The following is a 17433-nucleotide window of genomic DNA, read 5'->3' as shown; positions in this document are numbered from 1 at the left end:
CCTTCTATTTGTTTCATATTGTCTTTATTAACATGTATATGCACGGCTTGCAAATAAATACTTTAATTTGCCAATTACTAGTCATTACGGTGGTTAAAGCAACAGTTTATCGCACAATTTCATGTGATTAGCCTCTCAAGACATTATATGCCAGCATCAAAAGAGACCTTTAGTTAAAGTAAAATGACTTGTGACAGTTTCTTTGAAAACTTTTGGTGTTTTATTGTTAGTAATTCATTTAAGGGTAATTTCTGTGAAACTTCTATTCATTTGGATGCTAAAGCTGCCCTGCTCTCACCCCACAAGCATCAAGCCTCATTTTCATCTAAATAAGAATCGATCTTTCCTGCTGTGCACCATCCTCCCTTACTCACAACTCTCACGGTCACAACCTCACTTGTCTTTTCTTGGCTTGTCCCTGTGCTCTACAGTCACTCCCCTGAATACAATCGCAAGGAAGATTCCCCACACTGCTGTGTTAGGAGATCATAACTGCACAGCAGATAAAGTCATTTGCGCTCACATTCTGTTTGCAAATTCTCATTTCATCAATCTGCAGAGAAACAAATTAAGAATGAGCATTAATGATTGGGTCCAGGAGATAGGGGTGATAGTGAACACTGCTCTGACTGACTGGTACAATGTCAAAGCTTCGTTCTGCATCAGTGACCAAGCCAAACGCAAGAGATGGGGGTGACTCACAATGGGGGAGGGGCCTCCTCCTGAATGGTCAGGGGACACTGATGAAGTGAAGTAGATGCAGCACCAAAAGGAGAGTAGATGTGACTGAGGATGAGCATATAAAAAAACATCGTGCATAACGTCAAAACTGAGGGCAAAATTCAAGACCCGAGTTGAAACAGAACTTGTACTAAGTGAATTAATATAAGAACATTTCTACAAAGGTTTACTAATATGTTTGCTTTTGAAAAAAAAAAAAAATAATATATATACATATATATATATATCTCTACAGGATCTATTTTGAGTTAAGCCCCATTGTGAATGTAAATACCCACATCTCAATCACTTAACATGTCACCCAAATACATTTTAGCACTTTGTCTTTTATTAGGATAAAAAATAAAAAATTGTCCTGATCTCTAAAGCAAACAGTTTATACAAGTGTTCTTCTGTATTGTTTTTCAAAAGGAATTCATAGTTAGTTTGCATAATGCTATATAATTTCTAAATGCACCTCTCAGTTTCCTCGCAGACTAGTCTTAACAGTTTGCTGTACAGGTGAGAGTAAGCTTGAGGTTCGTAAGAACTACACTCAACACAGGATGTCGACGTTATGTACAGCCAGCCACTGCCACCTGCTGGACAAATTTATACATTGCCTAAATTAACTGTTTCGCCACTTCTGCAAACCAAATATGACAAAGGAAAATTAAAACTCAAAGTTCACAAACAATAATTTTCTTTTAAAAGACTAAAAAGACAAATGGTAAGACAACATCGTGTTCACTTTGAGGAAAGACTGCCTATGCAGTTGTGGAAGGTAATGGTGCTCTCATGAGATTCCCGAGGAGGTCTGATGAAAGATCCTGGAACCCTGCCTCTGCCGCTGTTAGAAAACAGTAAGCAAATTAAAAAGTTAGTTACTTTCACCACGTCAAAAATACCAAAAACACTAACTTAGAATATTGAAAAGGAAAGGAATCATTACCCAATTGGCTGCTGGTCTTTTTCACCAATAACTGTGAGTGCTCCTTTATGGACTGAAGCTTCTGAACCATCTTACACTGAGTGTCCATCTACAGACAAAATAAAATCATATCTCATTACAATAACACTCACCAGATGAAAATAAACCCTGTAAGTTGAGGCAAGTATCCCTGGGTCTTCATATTTGCTCTATAAAATCTTAATGAAAAACTATAATGAAGGCCTGCCTAACATTATGTGGTAAACTTTATGCTTCCCAGATCAATTAAAATGTGATGCACTCACATTTTCACACTTTTCTGTGAGAACCAGAATTAACTTTTGCTGCCATTTATGTTCGTTGTTCTGTTGGATCAGAACACATAGACCAACCTATGCTCCTTGTGTGCATCAATGAGCCTTAGATGCTGATGACCCCCATAATTTCATGTTTCCATCTTCTGACCATTACCACCCGTGAACATAACAAAGGAGCTGCAGGTTAGAAGATGCTCTAACACAGTTGTAATTACTTTAGCCCTGGTCAAGCATGCACATATCAACTTTCAAGACAAAACGTTCCCTCTGATCTAGTCCACCGCTTCACAAAGATAACTGATTTTATTCCAATGACCGGTCAGGATCCCAAATATATAAATATTTTACACATTAAAAGTTTCTCAATTTTAGCTGTTGAAATACAATTCAAACGTACAATCATTTCCATTGTGTGAAGCATGGGTTGTTGTCGATGAAGGAGAAGGCGGTAGTCAGGTTTATTCTGTATAAAATCATACTGTGAAGACAGAGCCAAAGACGTGGAATCGAGGGTAATGCCGCTCTCCTGACCCTGCTGTACCTTCCTGCATGGATCACAAACACTGTTAAAAATACCGACACACCAAAATGCAGAAGCATTTTGCACAATGAGAGCACACCTTTCCAATTCCTCGGCTTTACTCCGGTGTTTGTTCAACAGGGTCTCCCATGACTCACTTTCATTCTGGAGCCTAAAAAACACAACACATGTTGAGAAAATTAGTCTCATGCGTTACGTCAAACCATCTTTGTATGAAGTAACTTTTAGCAATACTTTGTCCAGGCTTGATAAGAAACATATTTAAATCAACATAAGATAAAGAAACTATACCTGTTGATGGCGTTTTGGACATTATCCATGGCTTTTAGTAATGCGGGATCCCTGGAACTGAAGGCAAATAAATACAGTATATCCTATCAGTTTGTGGGAACAAACAGTTGAACAGTATAATACACAACAAGTAATGACTGCAGGGATGATATGTCTATATTACCTCACTGCCCTTGAAGGGAGCAGATATTTTTCACTGTGAAGGGTTTTGGCAAGACAACCCCACTCCTTCTGTATGGTCTCAACTACAGAAACAAAAGTGGGGAATGAAGACAAAGAAATAGGTTTAAGTGCATATTGCTATAGCATTTAGGTCATTATTCAAACAAATGTACAAAGATAACTCATACCTTGTTTATTAAAAGACTCCAATGAGACATTTGCCACTGATGGAAGTGAACTTTGGGTTCTTTCTAATGCCAGCTATAGACAAAGCAGACGTGATCAGATGGAGATCAAGAAACAAGAGCTCTCATGGCTATGATATTTGCACGATATTAAAGTAAGTATGGAGGGGAATTTCTCAGAAACTGACATTAATTAATGCCGGGCTTCTATTAAAATTTCTTGCAATTGAATATTTTGTGATTGTTTAGGATTTCTGGATATTCTGGGTTATCGCATCCCAAGTGAAGTGAACAATTTCAGGCAGAACTTGCCTTCATTGAAGCCTCCATCAACTTCTCCAGCCTTTCTTCCAGTGGTAAGGATGTAGATATGTTCTTGGACAAAGCTGTCACGGGTCAATTTGAGTTATAAATGCAGAAAAATGACAGTACTGATTTGATCAGTCCTAATAAATCCAATCTCTTACCTTGGTATGGGTTGGGGAGGGCAGGGAGAGAGCGTCGGGTCAAGGTGGCTCTCCTCCATGATTTCCTCCGGGCAGCAGTGGGACTGAAAGCCGTGTTATCCGTCTCAACAGCCGGTTGGTCTGTCTCTGCCTGCTCCCCTGCCTCGGGTGTCTGTGTTGTGTGAGACAGAGAGTCGAGATGGGGGGACTTCCTGGAGGGAGCTGAAACGGGGCTTGTGGAGGAGCATCTTTTCGAGGACTTTTTCACGGAGTTGTCCTTTGTGTACAAAAGTAAATGACATTAAAACATTAAGGAGGCACGCATCATTATTTTGCGTGTGAATTTATTTAAATGAAAAGCCTCACCTCACTTTGGTTATCAGCAATGTCGACACCAGCACAGCTGCAAAAAGGTTTTGCAAATATAGAAACGTCCCTTCAGACAACATGAGCTTAAGAAGTTACTAAACTGAGGTAACCACAACAGAAGACACAATGAAGGACTTTTAGCAAAACGCCCACTGTCGTATCAGTTCAGAAAATACTTCACTGCGTTCTCTTAACGTGTTTCGATCATTTTACATGTTTAAAAACAACATACATACCCATCTTGTACTTCTCCCGTTCCCCTTTCCGCCATTTTTGTTTCAAATATTTCCTCGCAGCTCGCGCCCAACAATCGAAATCCCACCCTGAACTGAGCATCATGGGAAATGTAGTATCCAGTAACACAGGGCCGCAGAGGACGGGCCAGAACAATAATTCTTTGAATGTAGGGGTTTTGGAAAGTCAAATGATTTTGCTTTTCGATGGCTTGAACTTGATATAATTTAATGTGTTTCCAGGTGGGGGCAAGCCCAAATGTAACCCCAGTTAATTCTGCCCAAGTGCAGTTTATAAATACACATTACCAATTATTTGTTGGGACCATTAGAGATGGTTACAACACTCCAACATCAGTTGATCTTGTCACCTATGCTTGTTCATGTGGAATGGTTGGCTTTTTCAATGTAAAAGTCCCGTGAAATTAAATCCCGAGTGTACATTGTACTAGTTTGTAAGTAAATTCTGACATGTCTGGGGTGTACCCTGTCAGCAGTTCACCTTGGATATGATTGTCCAGTATGGGCATACATTGGATAATTTGGAAATAGCAGGCCAGATAATAGCTTGTAAAATAACCAAAATGTAACCGGAAATGATAGAGGTGCAGAGAGGTGGCCTTGGTGATGTTTGAATCATCTCCTCCAGCTCCAATCCTGCTGGATCAAGTGAAGGACATGTCCTAACCCATTAGATCAAAAGGTCTTTGTACACACCTGTTGAATTAGTGATTCAGCTGAAGATTTTCTGATGCTTTTATTTTAAGGACTTTTTTTTTATCACATTAACATTCATTATACCTTTTACCAGCCACAGGTCTTTTGTTTTTTCTCATCTTCCCAGGCACATCTGGATGAAATATTCATCTTAATTAGTTCAGAATTAGTGAAACTTCATCATTCATCCATTTGCCTTTTAAAGGTAAAGCTGTCAAAGACTTTCCCATGATCTTGTAAGGAAAAGCAGACTGACCGTTTCATTGCATGTATCATTTTGATTGTTGTCCCAACATTTTCCTGCTTTGTGTCATCATGCCAACAGTACACTTAGAAAAAAGTCATTAAAGGTTTCATACCATCTAATTTATTTGGAAAGGACATGATAGTTGCTTCATTTGAATTTTAAATGGGAAAAAGAAAAAAAAAAAAGAGTATCAGTTATGTTGTCTTGAAAAATTACTATTTGAGAAGAGTTTTACTATAAATTACACTTCAACAGAGTAAAATATATAATATGAATCTTCCCCGTGTTTTTTTTTTACCTACAAAATGGGCACAGGAAAATGTCAGGATTATATTATACATCTGTTTAGCCTCGACAGTGGAAACACTTGTAATTCAGCTACCAGTTATTTTTAATTAATTTCAATAAGAGTCAGAATCAGAAATATCTACTGTACTCTATCAAAATGAAGTGTTTCTGGTTTAATAGTGCTGGCACACTGGTGTAGACAGTGACCTTTTTTTTTGGAGGCCACCCAGATAGCTTCTAAGAAAGGCTGTAGATCTCTTCTATAATCTCTGATTTACCAAAGCGTTACAGTAGAGCCAAACACTGACTGACACACCAACCCTCATAACGTACAAAACAAGAAGCCTTCAATATAAAAGCAATGGGGAGTCTGCAGGTCTGGTTTCTGTGGATTATTGTGGGTGTTTGTTGCTATGTACAAATTTAATTTGGGCATCCTCAGAAGAGGTACTCCTGGTTTCCCTACAACTGAGTGTCAAGAGTGTAACATTAACTGTTTACTCTAAATTAATCATCAGCTAACAAGCTGTGGTGCTCCCTGCTCATTATATGATGTCAGCTGGGTTCAGCCCCATGCGACCCTAAGATAAAAGCTGGTATAGAAGTTTAATAGAAAGATGAATGGATTGCAAACAATTTTCTTGGTACAGCTTTCTCGTGAAAACGCACTACAGGTTCTGCCGCAACTGTTTAGAGACGAAGAGTTTGTTCTAATCTGCTCATCCATATTAAAAGGACCAACAGAAGGGCAGTTATGGCTCAATTGGCAGGGCAGGTTGTCTCCCAATCGGAGGGTTGCAGGTTTGGTCTCTCATATGTCGAAGTGTCCTTTAGCAAAACAGTAAACCTCACAGTGCTCCGAATGCATGGGCCGGGCACCTTCCATGGCCGGACCGACCAGTGTGTACCAATGTGACTAAGAAAGAAAACCCAAAGCCAAATAGGGAACAGTCATCTGTGGCAGATTAGTATTTGGGAACAATTTACAAATAAATATGTTGACAAGCCTTTGATAGTTTTTGATCAAATTATGCCAATTGCCAAACATGTCATGAGATAAAAGCTGCTGTTGGTGTCTGAAACTCACCGATTTGTGGAAAGAGAATGATTCATGATCAGCTGTATGTGCTCAATCTTTCCATAGGAACTTCTTCACAAAACACTTGACAGACGTAATTTGTACGTTTTAGTCTTTATAAGTCTGTTAAAGATGTTTTTCACTTTTTACAAAATCAAGAAAGGGAATAAAAAAATCCAAAACACTTTCGCAATTCTCTTGGAGAATGCCCCTTAATTGTGCCTTCATGTTTCACTCTGGCTGGCACAGTCTCACAGTCCACTCAATACTGCTGTCTTCATGGCCTTTTTGGATCAGTGGGGAGGAACAGAAGGAGGGAAGAGAAAGAAAAGTAGCAAAGAATGTAGAGTTAATAAAAAAAAACAAAAAAAAACAGTTTCTGAAAATATAGAAACAGGAGTAGTATGAGAGGCAGAGCTGGACAAAGGAAGGGAAATACAGAGTATACAGTACTCCACGCCATGGCTGTCTCAGCTGTCTTGTGTAAGTCACACCAGCTTGAATTTTCATCCTCCTCAAAGTCTTCTCTCCCTTTTCAGTTTGGTTGGTAAGGGCAGCGGTAGCTGTTGGCACTGAGTTCAAGAAGGCAGCCTGAGAGTTCCTTTGCCCAGCAGAAATTGCAGGACACGATCCACCAGCAGAGCGGCGACAAAGTCCACCACAAGAACCTGGGCAATGATTAATTTGAACTGCAAGAAAAACAATAGAAAACTGGTTACCTTTAGATGTGTATTGTAAGTGAAACAAGACTATTAGATGGGAGATAATGCCAGCCCACCTCAGTTGGAATATCTACAAGAGCAAATTGTTCATTGAATTCTGGTGAGGAACCAGTAAGAAGGCCCACAATTGCTAGACCTGACAGAGCGATACTCCACAATAGTGGCCGATTTTCGCTAAGAGACTCCATAAAAGGGTGACCCTGTCGAGCAGAAAAAGAACCTTTCAGTCTATGAAATACACAAAAATAGCAAAGACATAACGTAAAACAAAAATTACCTTGTAATTAATGGCAAAGGTGGCCATCTGCATGGCCATTGACATTATGTACACGGTGCTGTTAATTAGACTGGGTTCAAACTCTTTATACAGGTCGACAAACATCTCCGCTCTGCAAGAAAGAAAAGAGATTTCACATTTAAAGAAGATGTATTCATTTAGTTCCATAGCCAATAGCGTAGTTGTTGTGCAGAACCTTTAGATGAAGTTTAACAATACACCATTGGTCTCCAGAAAACAACAAACTCAGGCAAGTAATTACATTTAAAACAGTTCATTTTTTAATTGGATTCAGAAAGTCTTCAAGATTGTCCAGCATGTTGTTCCAATGCCTTGTAAGCCTCACATGGCCACCTCTTTCTTAATGACAACACACAAGGACAACCAAGAGAATGAGCTAGTATGAATAGTCATAGCAAAACTGCTTGCAGTTTTTCATCAAGAGCTTTAAAAGTAATTTTTTTTTTTAAATGTGACAACTTTGTTTTCACAGTTTATTATTAAATATAAACAGAAGCTTCAAAAAGATAGAAAATTGGAGTAACATGATTTCATTTTTCCCCCCGATGGAAACCTTGAGATGCTTCAGCATTTTCAAACAGGTCTTTTAATCTTTTAAATATGATACCATAATCTCGGTAGGCTGTAGATGAAGCAATGTGTAATACCCAAGAGAAACACTCCCAATACTCCCAAACTGTGATTTACCTGGGTGGACTTCTGCTCTGGGCTTCTTTGTAAAGATACACAAGGCTGCAGAAGTGAACAGCAAATTGCAGCAACACAGTCAACACTGTGTAAAGATTGAAAATGTTTGGTAACGGCCGCTCTCGAGACAGTGTTTTCAGTGGCTGTGTGAAGAGGAGAAGAAAAGGCTTAGTTATTGGCGACGTGTTGAATGGCAAAAAGAAATAAAAACAACCATTTCTTAACAGTTTCATTCTGTGGATAACAAACATGCTGACTTTGTACGTTCGTTTGCAATGTAAATTCTAACCTTCGATCTAGAGATGAAGAGGAAGCATCCGGCTAAGAGCAGACCCTGCAGGGTTGCTTGGAAGTCACTGAACTTGACTCCCTCGAGGTAGAGTACAGACTGACTGTAGGCCAGCACAAGAGCATTGAGAGCGAGGATCTTGAACATCTGGAGTGTCGTCACCAGAGTGCAACGGCCTTGTTTTATCACATGGCAGACTGAAAATAAAGTTTCAGATGCAAGAAGCAGTTAAAAATTATTCTTTTTAAACTTTGCAGACAGTAGGAACTTCTTCTATGTGACTCACTGCACTGTATGGATGATAGTTTTGAGGTGAAGGGGGCAGCAATGGAGGCATCGCCCAGTTTAACTACTTGGACTTGATCCTCTTCAAGTTCCCGAAGGACTTGGTTGATCCTCTCCTGTTACAACAAATAGACATTTCATTAGTTGAGCACAAAACTTGTATTTCAATCAAGAATAAACCAATTTCTTTTCCCCCTCTTTTCTTGTTTTTTTTTAGCTATTCAGGAGTAGATTCGACAGAATCATAAAATGGGACCCACAGCCTGGCAGGGTACATCCAGTAGATTTAAAAGCATGAATTAGTTTTACAATTTAGGCATGGGTACTTTCAGCAAATCACAAACGGACACCTTTTGTGCAGCAAGCTGCTCTTCTCTCTGAGCCATCATCCGCTGTCTCGCTGCCCTGGAGCTGAGTTTGGCTCCTGAACTGACAGGTGGTAAAGGTCTCGATTCTGAAGTGGATGCCTCCTTTTCTCTCCGTTTCCTTTTGTCAGGCAGGCGCTCCGGGGCATTGGCTAGCAGAGCAACACCTGGGGAAAAACAAAATCAGAATCCTTCAACACTGTTGTTGAGTAAGGATTTGTGTTTTCAGAGGTATCAGTGATGAATCTTACCTATGTGTGCATGTTTGAGAGCTCCCACGTCGTTGGTACCATCGCCACACATCAGTGTCACATAGCCCATCCCCTTTAGACTGGTGATGACAAACTCCTTAAATACAGCAAATCAATAAGGAAAAAGTTACACAAAATGCTACCAATCTGTCACACAAAATTGCACAGATTGCTTGTGTTTTCCAAAGTGCAAATTAACAGTCCCCACAGCAATCTATGCAGGTTGGCTTCAATTACCTGTCAACCAAAATGAGTGGTATCTAAGCTAGAATGCATCTCTCTTGGCTGGATTGTTTTGGTAAGCTTGTGAGATTACCATCTGCTGAAGTGACTCTTGGTGTTATTGAAGACAAAATAACTTTTACGCATTGAAAAAATAAAAAAAACTTAGAGCATCTCACAGATTTTCTTCAATGCATCATAACTATTTAAAAACCTCAATATTATTTCATAAAGCATTTTTTTTAAGACACACTATGAGGAACTCATAAAAAGTGTGTGTCTAACACAATGTTTTCGAGATGGCCTATCCTTCAAGAAGGAGATAGAGCAGCTGTTTGAGGACCTACCTTTTGTTTTGGACTGACACGGGCAAACACTTGTATGTGAGGCAACAGAGTGTGAAGCAGTCGAGGGTCGCAGCTTAGTCTAGCCAGTCCTTCTCCTGTTACACACAAGTCGAACTGTTGCACAAATGAAGAAACAGAAGGTGGGGGCAACGGTACGCACACGCTGCCATCAATAGATTCCCATTGCCACTGACCTGTAAAAACAAAAACTTGCATGTAATTATGCACCAAGTGCAACCCTCGAGTGAAGTAATATTGAAGAATGAAACTCAAACTTACCCTGCTCATGGCATGACTGTAATACAAGTGTGTGCTCTTTCTGGATGAAATGGAGCTCTCTTGCAACGTGGCACGCTGTCAGAGGGTTATCACCTGTAATCATCACCACCTAAATGCAGAATACATAATAATCACCTATCCAAAATTCATGCTGTTTCAGTACGTGTTCAGATCTTTGCATGATCAGTTTATTTTACATGATGAGATGCTTCTTGGATTTCTCGGATAACAGCCTTGCTATCACTCTTGAGGGGACAGGACACAACCATGAACCCAGCGAAATGCAGGTCACACTCCAGTGCATCTCGACTCATCTCCCGGACCTTTGTGTTAAAAAAAAAAAATTAAAAATTAAAAAAAAAAAAGATCAGCACAATTCCTACAAAAATCTATTTTGGGACAAATCGTATCACAATTTTGAAAAATATTTGTCAGAACCTGCTGATGACTGAGGTGTCCCATCTCTTTGTAGCCCAAGGCCAGGACTCTCGCACCTTCGCGTGACATTTCCTTGTGAACTTCATCATAACTTGCAGGGCATTCTGAAAACTACAATAACGGCCCTATTATAATATATAGAGAATTTAATTAGAATATAAAGCAAGGATAGTTTCATTATAACATACCATCTCTCTGAGTGTCTCTGGTGCACCCTTAACAGTTGAGACGTAGCAGAGCTCGGTGGATCCCATTTTCTCATATGAAGCCAGGACGGACATCCTCTTTAGAGCGCTGGCAAAGTGGAAACGCTGGTGGATCTTAAGCCCCTGGGTTTTAATTCCACGGGCAAACACCTTTTCATCTGCTCAGAAAAGACAAGAGCAAGTGAAGACACACACTTTCAAGCATCTATGTTATCAAAAAAACATGTACCCTAATACTAACATTTATTGTTAAAGTTAAACTGATTTGAGCATTGCTTCAAAATGGCTCTTGCTCACTCTGAAAACTCTTTTTTTTATAAAATACAAATTAATGTAAGATTAAGGGGGATACATGATTGTATGTTCAACATGAACATACATGTTTTCATACACGCACCAAAATATTACAGAGTACAGTAAACAAGAGGTCATTTTATCCATACCTTTAGTAAGTGTCCAGTCAGCAGCAGTCAGCATTGCTTTTTCAAGAGGATCTCCAACGAGCTGTCCATCATCCAGAGTGACCAGAGAGTGACAGGTAGCCACCACTCGGTGTGTTTCCACTGGTATTTCAGATACAGGCATCACCTCTTTTCCCTCCCTGACATAAACAAAATAAGTCAATACAATTGACATTAAGAACATGTAACTAAATGCAACTAAATGTCACTGACACCAAACAGATTGGGATTCAACCACAGTTATCTCCATGAAAACTCACAATTCAGTATTTAATTAATCGTATGATTAAGGAAATCAAGGAAAAACAGCTAAATGAAAAGTTGTTTCAGATGGAATTAGGACAAGTCATGTCATAATTATAGTAGAGTGTTATTTGTTGGGTAGTTGACATCTGTAATGATATCTGCGCAGCCCTGGTAAAAATGTTAATTTGCTTAAGCATAATATATTCAGTTTCTCCACAGACATTTGTGTTTTACAATTTATTGCAATGCAAAATGTTTAACTCGTTGGCGATGGTTACCTGAGTCCTGCTACTCCCCGTACCACCAGACTGTCACTGGTCAACGTTCCTGTTTTGTCAAAACAGCAAACCTCCACTTTCCCAGCAAATGGGATCCTGAAGGGCTCCGTGCAGAATACATCTGAGCAGAAGCATAAAAATACAGTCAAATGAAATGCAGCAGCTGTAGGCTATATCATATAAGTTACAAAGAAAAAAACTACAAAAAAAAACAAGACAAATTCACAAACACAGACTTACATAGTTTAGCCAGTGCAATAAGAGATGTGTTCACTGCCAGAGAAAGCTCTATGGGGAGTTCTGGTGGAACCACAGAGGTGAGAATGAGTGTGCACTCCAGAAACAGCTTGTAGCGGTTCCTGCTGAGGTCCTTGGTCCCTGAAGTGGTGACACAAAACCATAAAACACTAAGTCGACATAAAAGATTCTATTTGTTACACTCGGTTATAGAAGTGCATAAAAAAGAACTATACTCTATTATGATGAACTTTTCCTCACCTTCTACCCACACATAACCAGCTGCAGCAATGGCAAAAACAAGGAGGAAGAGGATGAAGATGAACGTCTCCAGGTTGTTTGCAGTCACTCTCTTCACACCAAAGAGAATGGTCCTTAATAGTTTACCCTAAAAAGCAAATTTGACAACAGATTTGTTACACTTCCAGACGTCAACATGACTTTCAAGACTTGTCAATACTGGAGTCAAAATGAATGGCTGACAAAATAAAAGCCTAATAACGAAGGACAGAGCAAAGTCCTCACCTGAGAGGTGTAGAATCCTGTTCTCAGTACATAAGCCACGCAGCCATTGTCTACAGCTATACAAAAAAAAGAAAAAAGGGACTTAAGAGCATGCCCCTCATTTTGAAAATATGACCAACAGACACACCCCCAGAAGTACTAACTATACATCATAAATACTGTTTGCTGATGGATGACAAGACATTAATACTTACGCTTGAGCCCAGCAGTGGCCTTTAAAGGCGGGCTATGCTGAACCACTTTTGTTCCACCTGAGATGACATGGAGACGAGAGTCTGCCTGAACATCCAGGATTTGCTCGGGGTCCAGGTCCTCCACTGGCTCCTGCACAACCCATATTGTCAGCACTTAGCTTTCGCTCATTATCCATTTGAAAACTACTTGAACTCGAATGGGTCCATAATTAGGATCACAGTTACATGGAAAGATAGTCACGTGATGGCAATGGGTCAATACAACAAAACTATGGAACACTAGACCATTGTATATTGTTCATGTCTGAGACCGCGTAAATAATACACACAGGCCACTTCATTAGGTACACTTGCACAATCGAAACAGATTGGTCAGAAAAAAGGAAATAATTTCAGTTTTGTTTGTGATCATCTGTCAGACTGTTTGGTAACTATAATTTGCTTATGGATTTGTCAACTATATTGCTTTATCCTGAGAAATGTGTCCAGTTATTTGCCCCTTTCATATATACCACCAAATGGCCACAAATATTGGATGTCTTTCATAAACAGAAAACATTTTGGTTTATTGCTACAGCAAACTAAAATCTCTAAAATTACAAATATACTTTAGTACATGGAAGCCCAGCTTTGATGCTGGAGGGCCACTGTCCTGGATGTTTTTGATGTGCAATCAGTTGTTTTTCAACAGGGAGACATTTTAAACGTGCAACACAGGACGGGAACCCACAGGGATTAGGGTTGGGCACTCCACTGCAATTCAATTAAAACCTTCGATATTCAAAAGCAACAGTTTCCACATTTGTTGGACTGTAACACAGTATATTTTACAGGCGTAACAGTAAAATCACTGGTCAAAGCATGCAACACATTGACTTGTACGCATTATTGTCTCAGTTATTAACCTTCATTTGGGGCACAGACTCTCCTGTCAGCATGGCCTCATCCACAATGCACCTTCCCCTGAGCAGCAGCACATCACATGGTACCAAGTTGTCCTGGGGTGAACGTCCTGGGAAGTAAACAGTACTCGACTTAAATACAGCGAAATGAAGGTTTGTGATGATAACTTTAAAAAAAAACAAAAAAAAAAACTGAGTGCATACTGACCTATTGAGACAATATCTCCAGGGACAAGCTCGTCGCTAGAAATAGGTCTCCACTTTCTGTTGCGATATACCTGTGACAGGAAGCACACAACTGAATTTAGTTCAAACACCAATAAAATCATCCCAATCCTCTGATCCCATGAACTGAGAACTCATAGCAGGACAAAGAACACAAGTTGGAAACTACCATACACTAAACTCATTCAATAACATCTCTGAATATTCTGTATTATATATGTATTATATTCTGTAATATTTTGGACTAGTCTGAGTAATTATTCCTCAACCACTGTTCATTAGTAGACACAAATAAGTCAACTCCACCGCGGTCTCCTGTTGAGATTTGACGCAGGTTGATCAGGCAACATTTGTATTAATACTGAGCGATCAAAAAGCTCATCTGTGCATAATTCTCATACAAAACAGTTGGACTGAAGCAAAACGTTTTGTAATGTTTAAATAAAGAAATCAAAACCTAAAGTAAAATAAAAACAAAAACTTGCAAGTTGCTCAAGCCTACCTGAATCATGTACGGCTTGTTTCCCATTCGACGGATCTCAGACATATTCCTCATTTGTTGCTGAACCAAAGACGCTTCAAAAGCCACCAGCATGAACAGGGTGAAAACACTGTAGTACCAGTACTCATCTAGACACCAGAGCCCGACACAAAACACCTGGTGGATGGTGCAGAGAAAGTGATTTTAAATTTGTAACATTTCACAGTATTTATAGTAACACCCAACAGAAACAAAACACAAATGCATACCTGGAAAACAAAAAAAGGAGCTGTCGCCCTCTCTTTGAAGAGCTCCAGGAAATCTGGCACCATCATCTCAGCACGATTGGTGCCATAGCGCTTTTCTGCAGCTCGGAGCTCAGTCTCCTCCTGATAGCCACGCCAGGATTGAAAGTAGCCCATTGGATTGTTGATGGGAAATGCAACCGGAAGGAAGCATTTCTTCTCTTTGTCATCAAAGATGTAGCAAATTTTCTGAAACTCAAAGCACAATATCTCCTCGCCGCAGTCATCCTGTGGTTCAAAATGAGAAAGACAAAACATTTTTTAATTTATACATTCATGGAGTACAAGCAGAATGGATTTTCTTTAGTCTCACTTTATTATTTTGAGGAAAACCAAAACTTTCACAATGTTATGATCTTGTACGATTTCACAAAGGGAAAAATATGAAAAACAGAAACAAACAACTGAGAAAATCAAACCTTCAGCTTTGTGGACATACGTCAGCTCAGAGACATTTTTTCAAATGGACCAACTTAATAAACCCAAACTGTCAATATGAAAACTGACCTGGTCCCGTTGTAGTGCCACAAGCTCAGCAGAACCGTTGTTGGGGGTAGGTACGACCTTGGCCAGCGTAGCTTTTTTTGGGTCGGTTTCCTGTACAAACAGGTGACAAATTCACACACTCCGTCAGGTCGGGGTTATTTATGGCACTGTTTTGAGTAACTGGAACTTTGTCTCTTTCACACATAGCATGGCACAGCATACACATAAATATGAGTTCAGGAAGAAGCTGAAAAAATGCTTGATGAGCCTCATGTCAAACAAGAGATGCACACATTTAAAATGAATAAAACAAACCAAGCGACCTCACTCTGAAACTACTTTTGTCTGGTTTTTCCATCATCTGCCTGTATTCTGAGAGCGCAACTTCACCTAAAAACCCACAAGGAAGAGTCACACAGCTTACTTGTTAGTCTGACTAATGGGCATGAAGAAGTCAGGAACAACTCCAGCCTCCTGACTCAGATTTTAGATGAATAGATAAATGAAAACTTCGTTGATCATGGAGAAACTCAAATTTTTACCCACTCTTGAAAGAAATGGAAGACGATAAATAGAAACCCACATAAATATTGATGAAACTAAATGTTACACATTTAAAAAAAAAAAAAAAAGATAAATATCATATACACTTAACACCTATATTTATGCCGATTATTTTGAAGTGGGGATACAAAGTTGATTAATTGAAAGAAGAAGAAATGACTATAGCACCAGAATTGTACTCCAATACATACAAAGTTTGAGAAAAGGTGAACAAACCATTTGACATTTGAATACCCTAAAACAATGAGGTGTTGTTTGTGTAATATAAACTTAAAGAGCCACTGAGGTTCTGACACAGACTGTGGTGTGCTCTCCCTTCAATCCATGCGTGTATTATTGTAGTATTATTGCTAATACTCGTGTTTACCTTGGAACAGGTGAGCCAGCAGTGCGCGTGCACGGACCAATAGCCAGAAAGTGCTGTGAGGACGTGCGCGATCCCGATAGCGGCTAACGCCAAGAGGCCTGCCTCCGGATACTCCGAGGCGCCGTACACTCCTAACCACACGTACAGCCAGCCCGGGTAGAGAACTGCCAGAAACGGGAGGACGGTGCCGTGCAGCAGCCGGGGTCTTCGTCTGTACAGCGTTACCGACCTCACCAGCTCGTCGCCGGTACCGCTGTCATGCTGGCTGTGGTTCGCAGAGAGGGCCATTTGCCGCTCACCCGGTCCCCGGATTCCGTCTGCAGCCGTACTCCCGCCTTTCTTGGCGTCGTTCATCGCACTCTTCTCACCCCTCGGGCCCCCTCGGTCATCCACCGCCACCCCGTCGTGCTGTAGCCGGTTACTAAACAATTCAACACACGGAGCGGTGCGCGAGGTTGCCTTCATTCGCTCATTCTCTTCTCACCATCGCTTCCGCCTACGTCAGCACGCAAAGACACGTAATGCTCAATCTGGCACGGCGAGATTGAACAGAATATGATCGCCACTGAATAACGTTTCATCGTCCCCAACACATGGAACATTTGTGTTTAGGACAATATACAACCTACGTTACGAATAAAATGTTGTTCACGGCGTTTATGGTTTACTGCCTAAATTCAAGGTAAATTGAGGTATTGTCGAGACTATGGCTACTACCCCTTTAATAACCTTTTCGTCATTTCAAGGGCGTAGATAAACATTGACTGGCACAGGCATGGTCCAATAAGATAAAGGAATTATTTCTCAATGGTTCCTTTAAATCCAATCAAATAGGAATGGGTGTGCATGCTAGAGAAGACATCCGGACATGGAACCACATGCATTAACGTTGTAGTGCTGTAACCTTCGTTTTATAACATTAAAAGGAGCGACCAAACAGCAAAATGTAAGCAATTTAGATAATTTCTCCAACTTTGTTATAGACTCTACTTCAAAAGTTAGAAATATAGACGCTTGATTCAGATGTCGGGTTGCATGCTCAAGTGTGTGCGTTACAATATGCAAGTTACAACGCACCACACGAAAGTTATAGCAGACTTAACGAGGTTGAAGCTGCATGCATCAAATCTGCTCCCCTGTTATCTTTCAGGCAGGCTGCCATGGACATCACGACAAAATATTGTCATAAAGAAATGGAGGAATATGGGTTATGTGTGGCCTCCAACCCTGGTACATGGCAGCAACAGT

General features: G+C 40.1%; 2 protein-coding genes across 5 annotated transcripts; both read right to left on the bottom strand.

The window, feature by feature from the left end:
- Window positions 1–1048: 1048 nt before the first annotated feature.
- Window positions 1049–4264, bottom strand: dsn1 (DSN1 component of MIS12 kinetochore complex). 4 transcript variants are annotated; one of them, XM_080488464.1, is made up of 11 exons: window positions 4195–4264; window positions 3960–3996; window positions 3615–3870; window positions 3460–3533; window positions 3151–3223; window positions 2964–3045; window positions 2801–2857; window positions 2589–2660; window positions 2366–2513; window positions 1673–1760; window positions 1049–1570 (listed from the first exon to the last, which is right to left on the bottom strand). In XM_080488464.1, exons 1-11 carry the CDS (start codon window positions 4200–4202, stop codon window positions 1488–1490), a joined length of 978 nt encoding a protein of 325 aa, XP_080344590.1. In that variant the 5' UTR covers window positions 4203–4264; the 3' UTR covers window positions 1049–1487. The 4 variants fall into 4 exon arrangements, with proteins under 4 accessions (XP_080344590.1, XP_080344589.1, XP_080344588.1 ...); XM_080488463.1 differs by having other exon boundaries at window positions 4199–4261; XM_080488462.1 differs by having other exon boundaries at window positions 3965–4062; window positions 4199–4222.
- A 2125-nt stretch (window positions 4265–6389) lies between these two features.
- Window positions 6390–16685, bottom strand: atp13a1 (ATPase 13A1). The gene is made up of 25 exons (XM_080488454.1): window positions 16186–16685; window positions 15276–15365; window positions 14733–14996; window positions 14485–14640; window positions 13966–14035; window positions 13761–13867; window positions 12856–12985; window positions 12662–12717; window positions 12398–12524; window positions 12140–12277; window positions 11900–12020; window positions 11358–11515; window positions 10897–11072; window positions 10709–10819; window positions 10468–10593; window positions 10271–10379; window positions 9992–10185; window positions 9423–9519; window positions 9157–9338; window positions 8808–8922; window positions 8522–8718; window positions 8233–8375; window positions 7525–7636; window positions 7304–7447; window positions 6390–7214 (listed from the first exon to the last, which is right to left on the bottom strand). The coding sequence occupies exons 1-25, from the start codon at window positions 16648–16650 to the stop codon at window positions 7104–7106; spliced, it is 3699 nt and encodes a 1232-aa protein (XP_080344580.1). The 5' UTR covers window positions 16651–16685; the 3' UTR covers window positions 6390–7103.
- Between the last annotated feature and the right edge of the window lie 748 nt (window positions 16686–17433).

Source organism: Lipophrys pholis (assembly GCF_963383615.2).
Source record: "Lipophrys pholis genome assembly, chromosome: 19".
NCBI classification, from domain to species: Eukaryota; Metazoa; Chordata; class Actinopteri; order Blenniiformes; family Blenniidae; genus Lipophrys; species Lipophrys pholis.
Note: the sequence above shows the minus strand (reverse complement) of the source record. Positions and strands in the feature narration are given on the sequence as shown.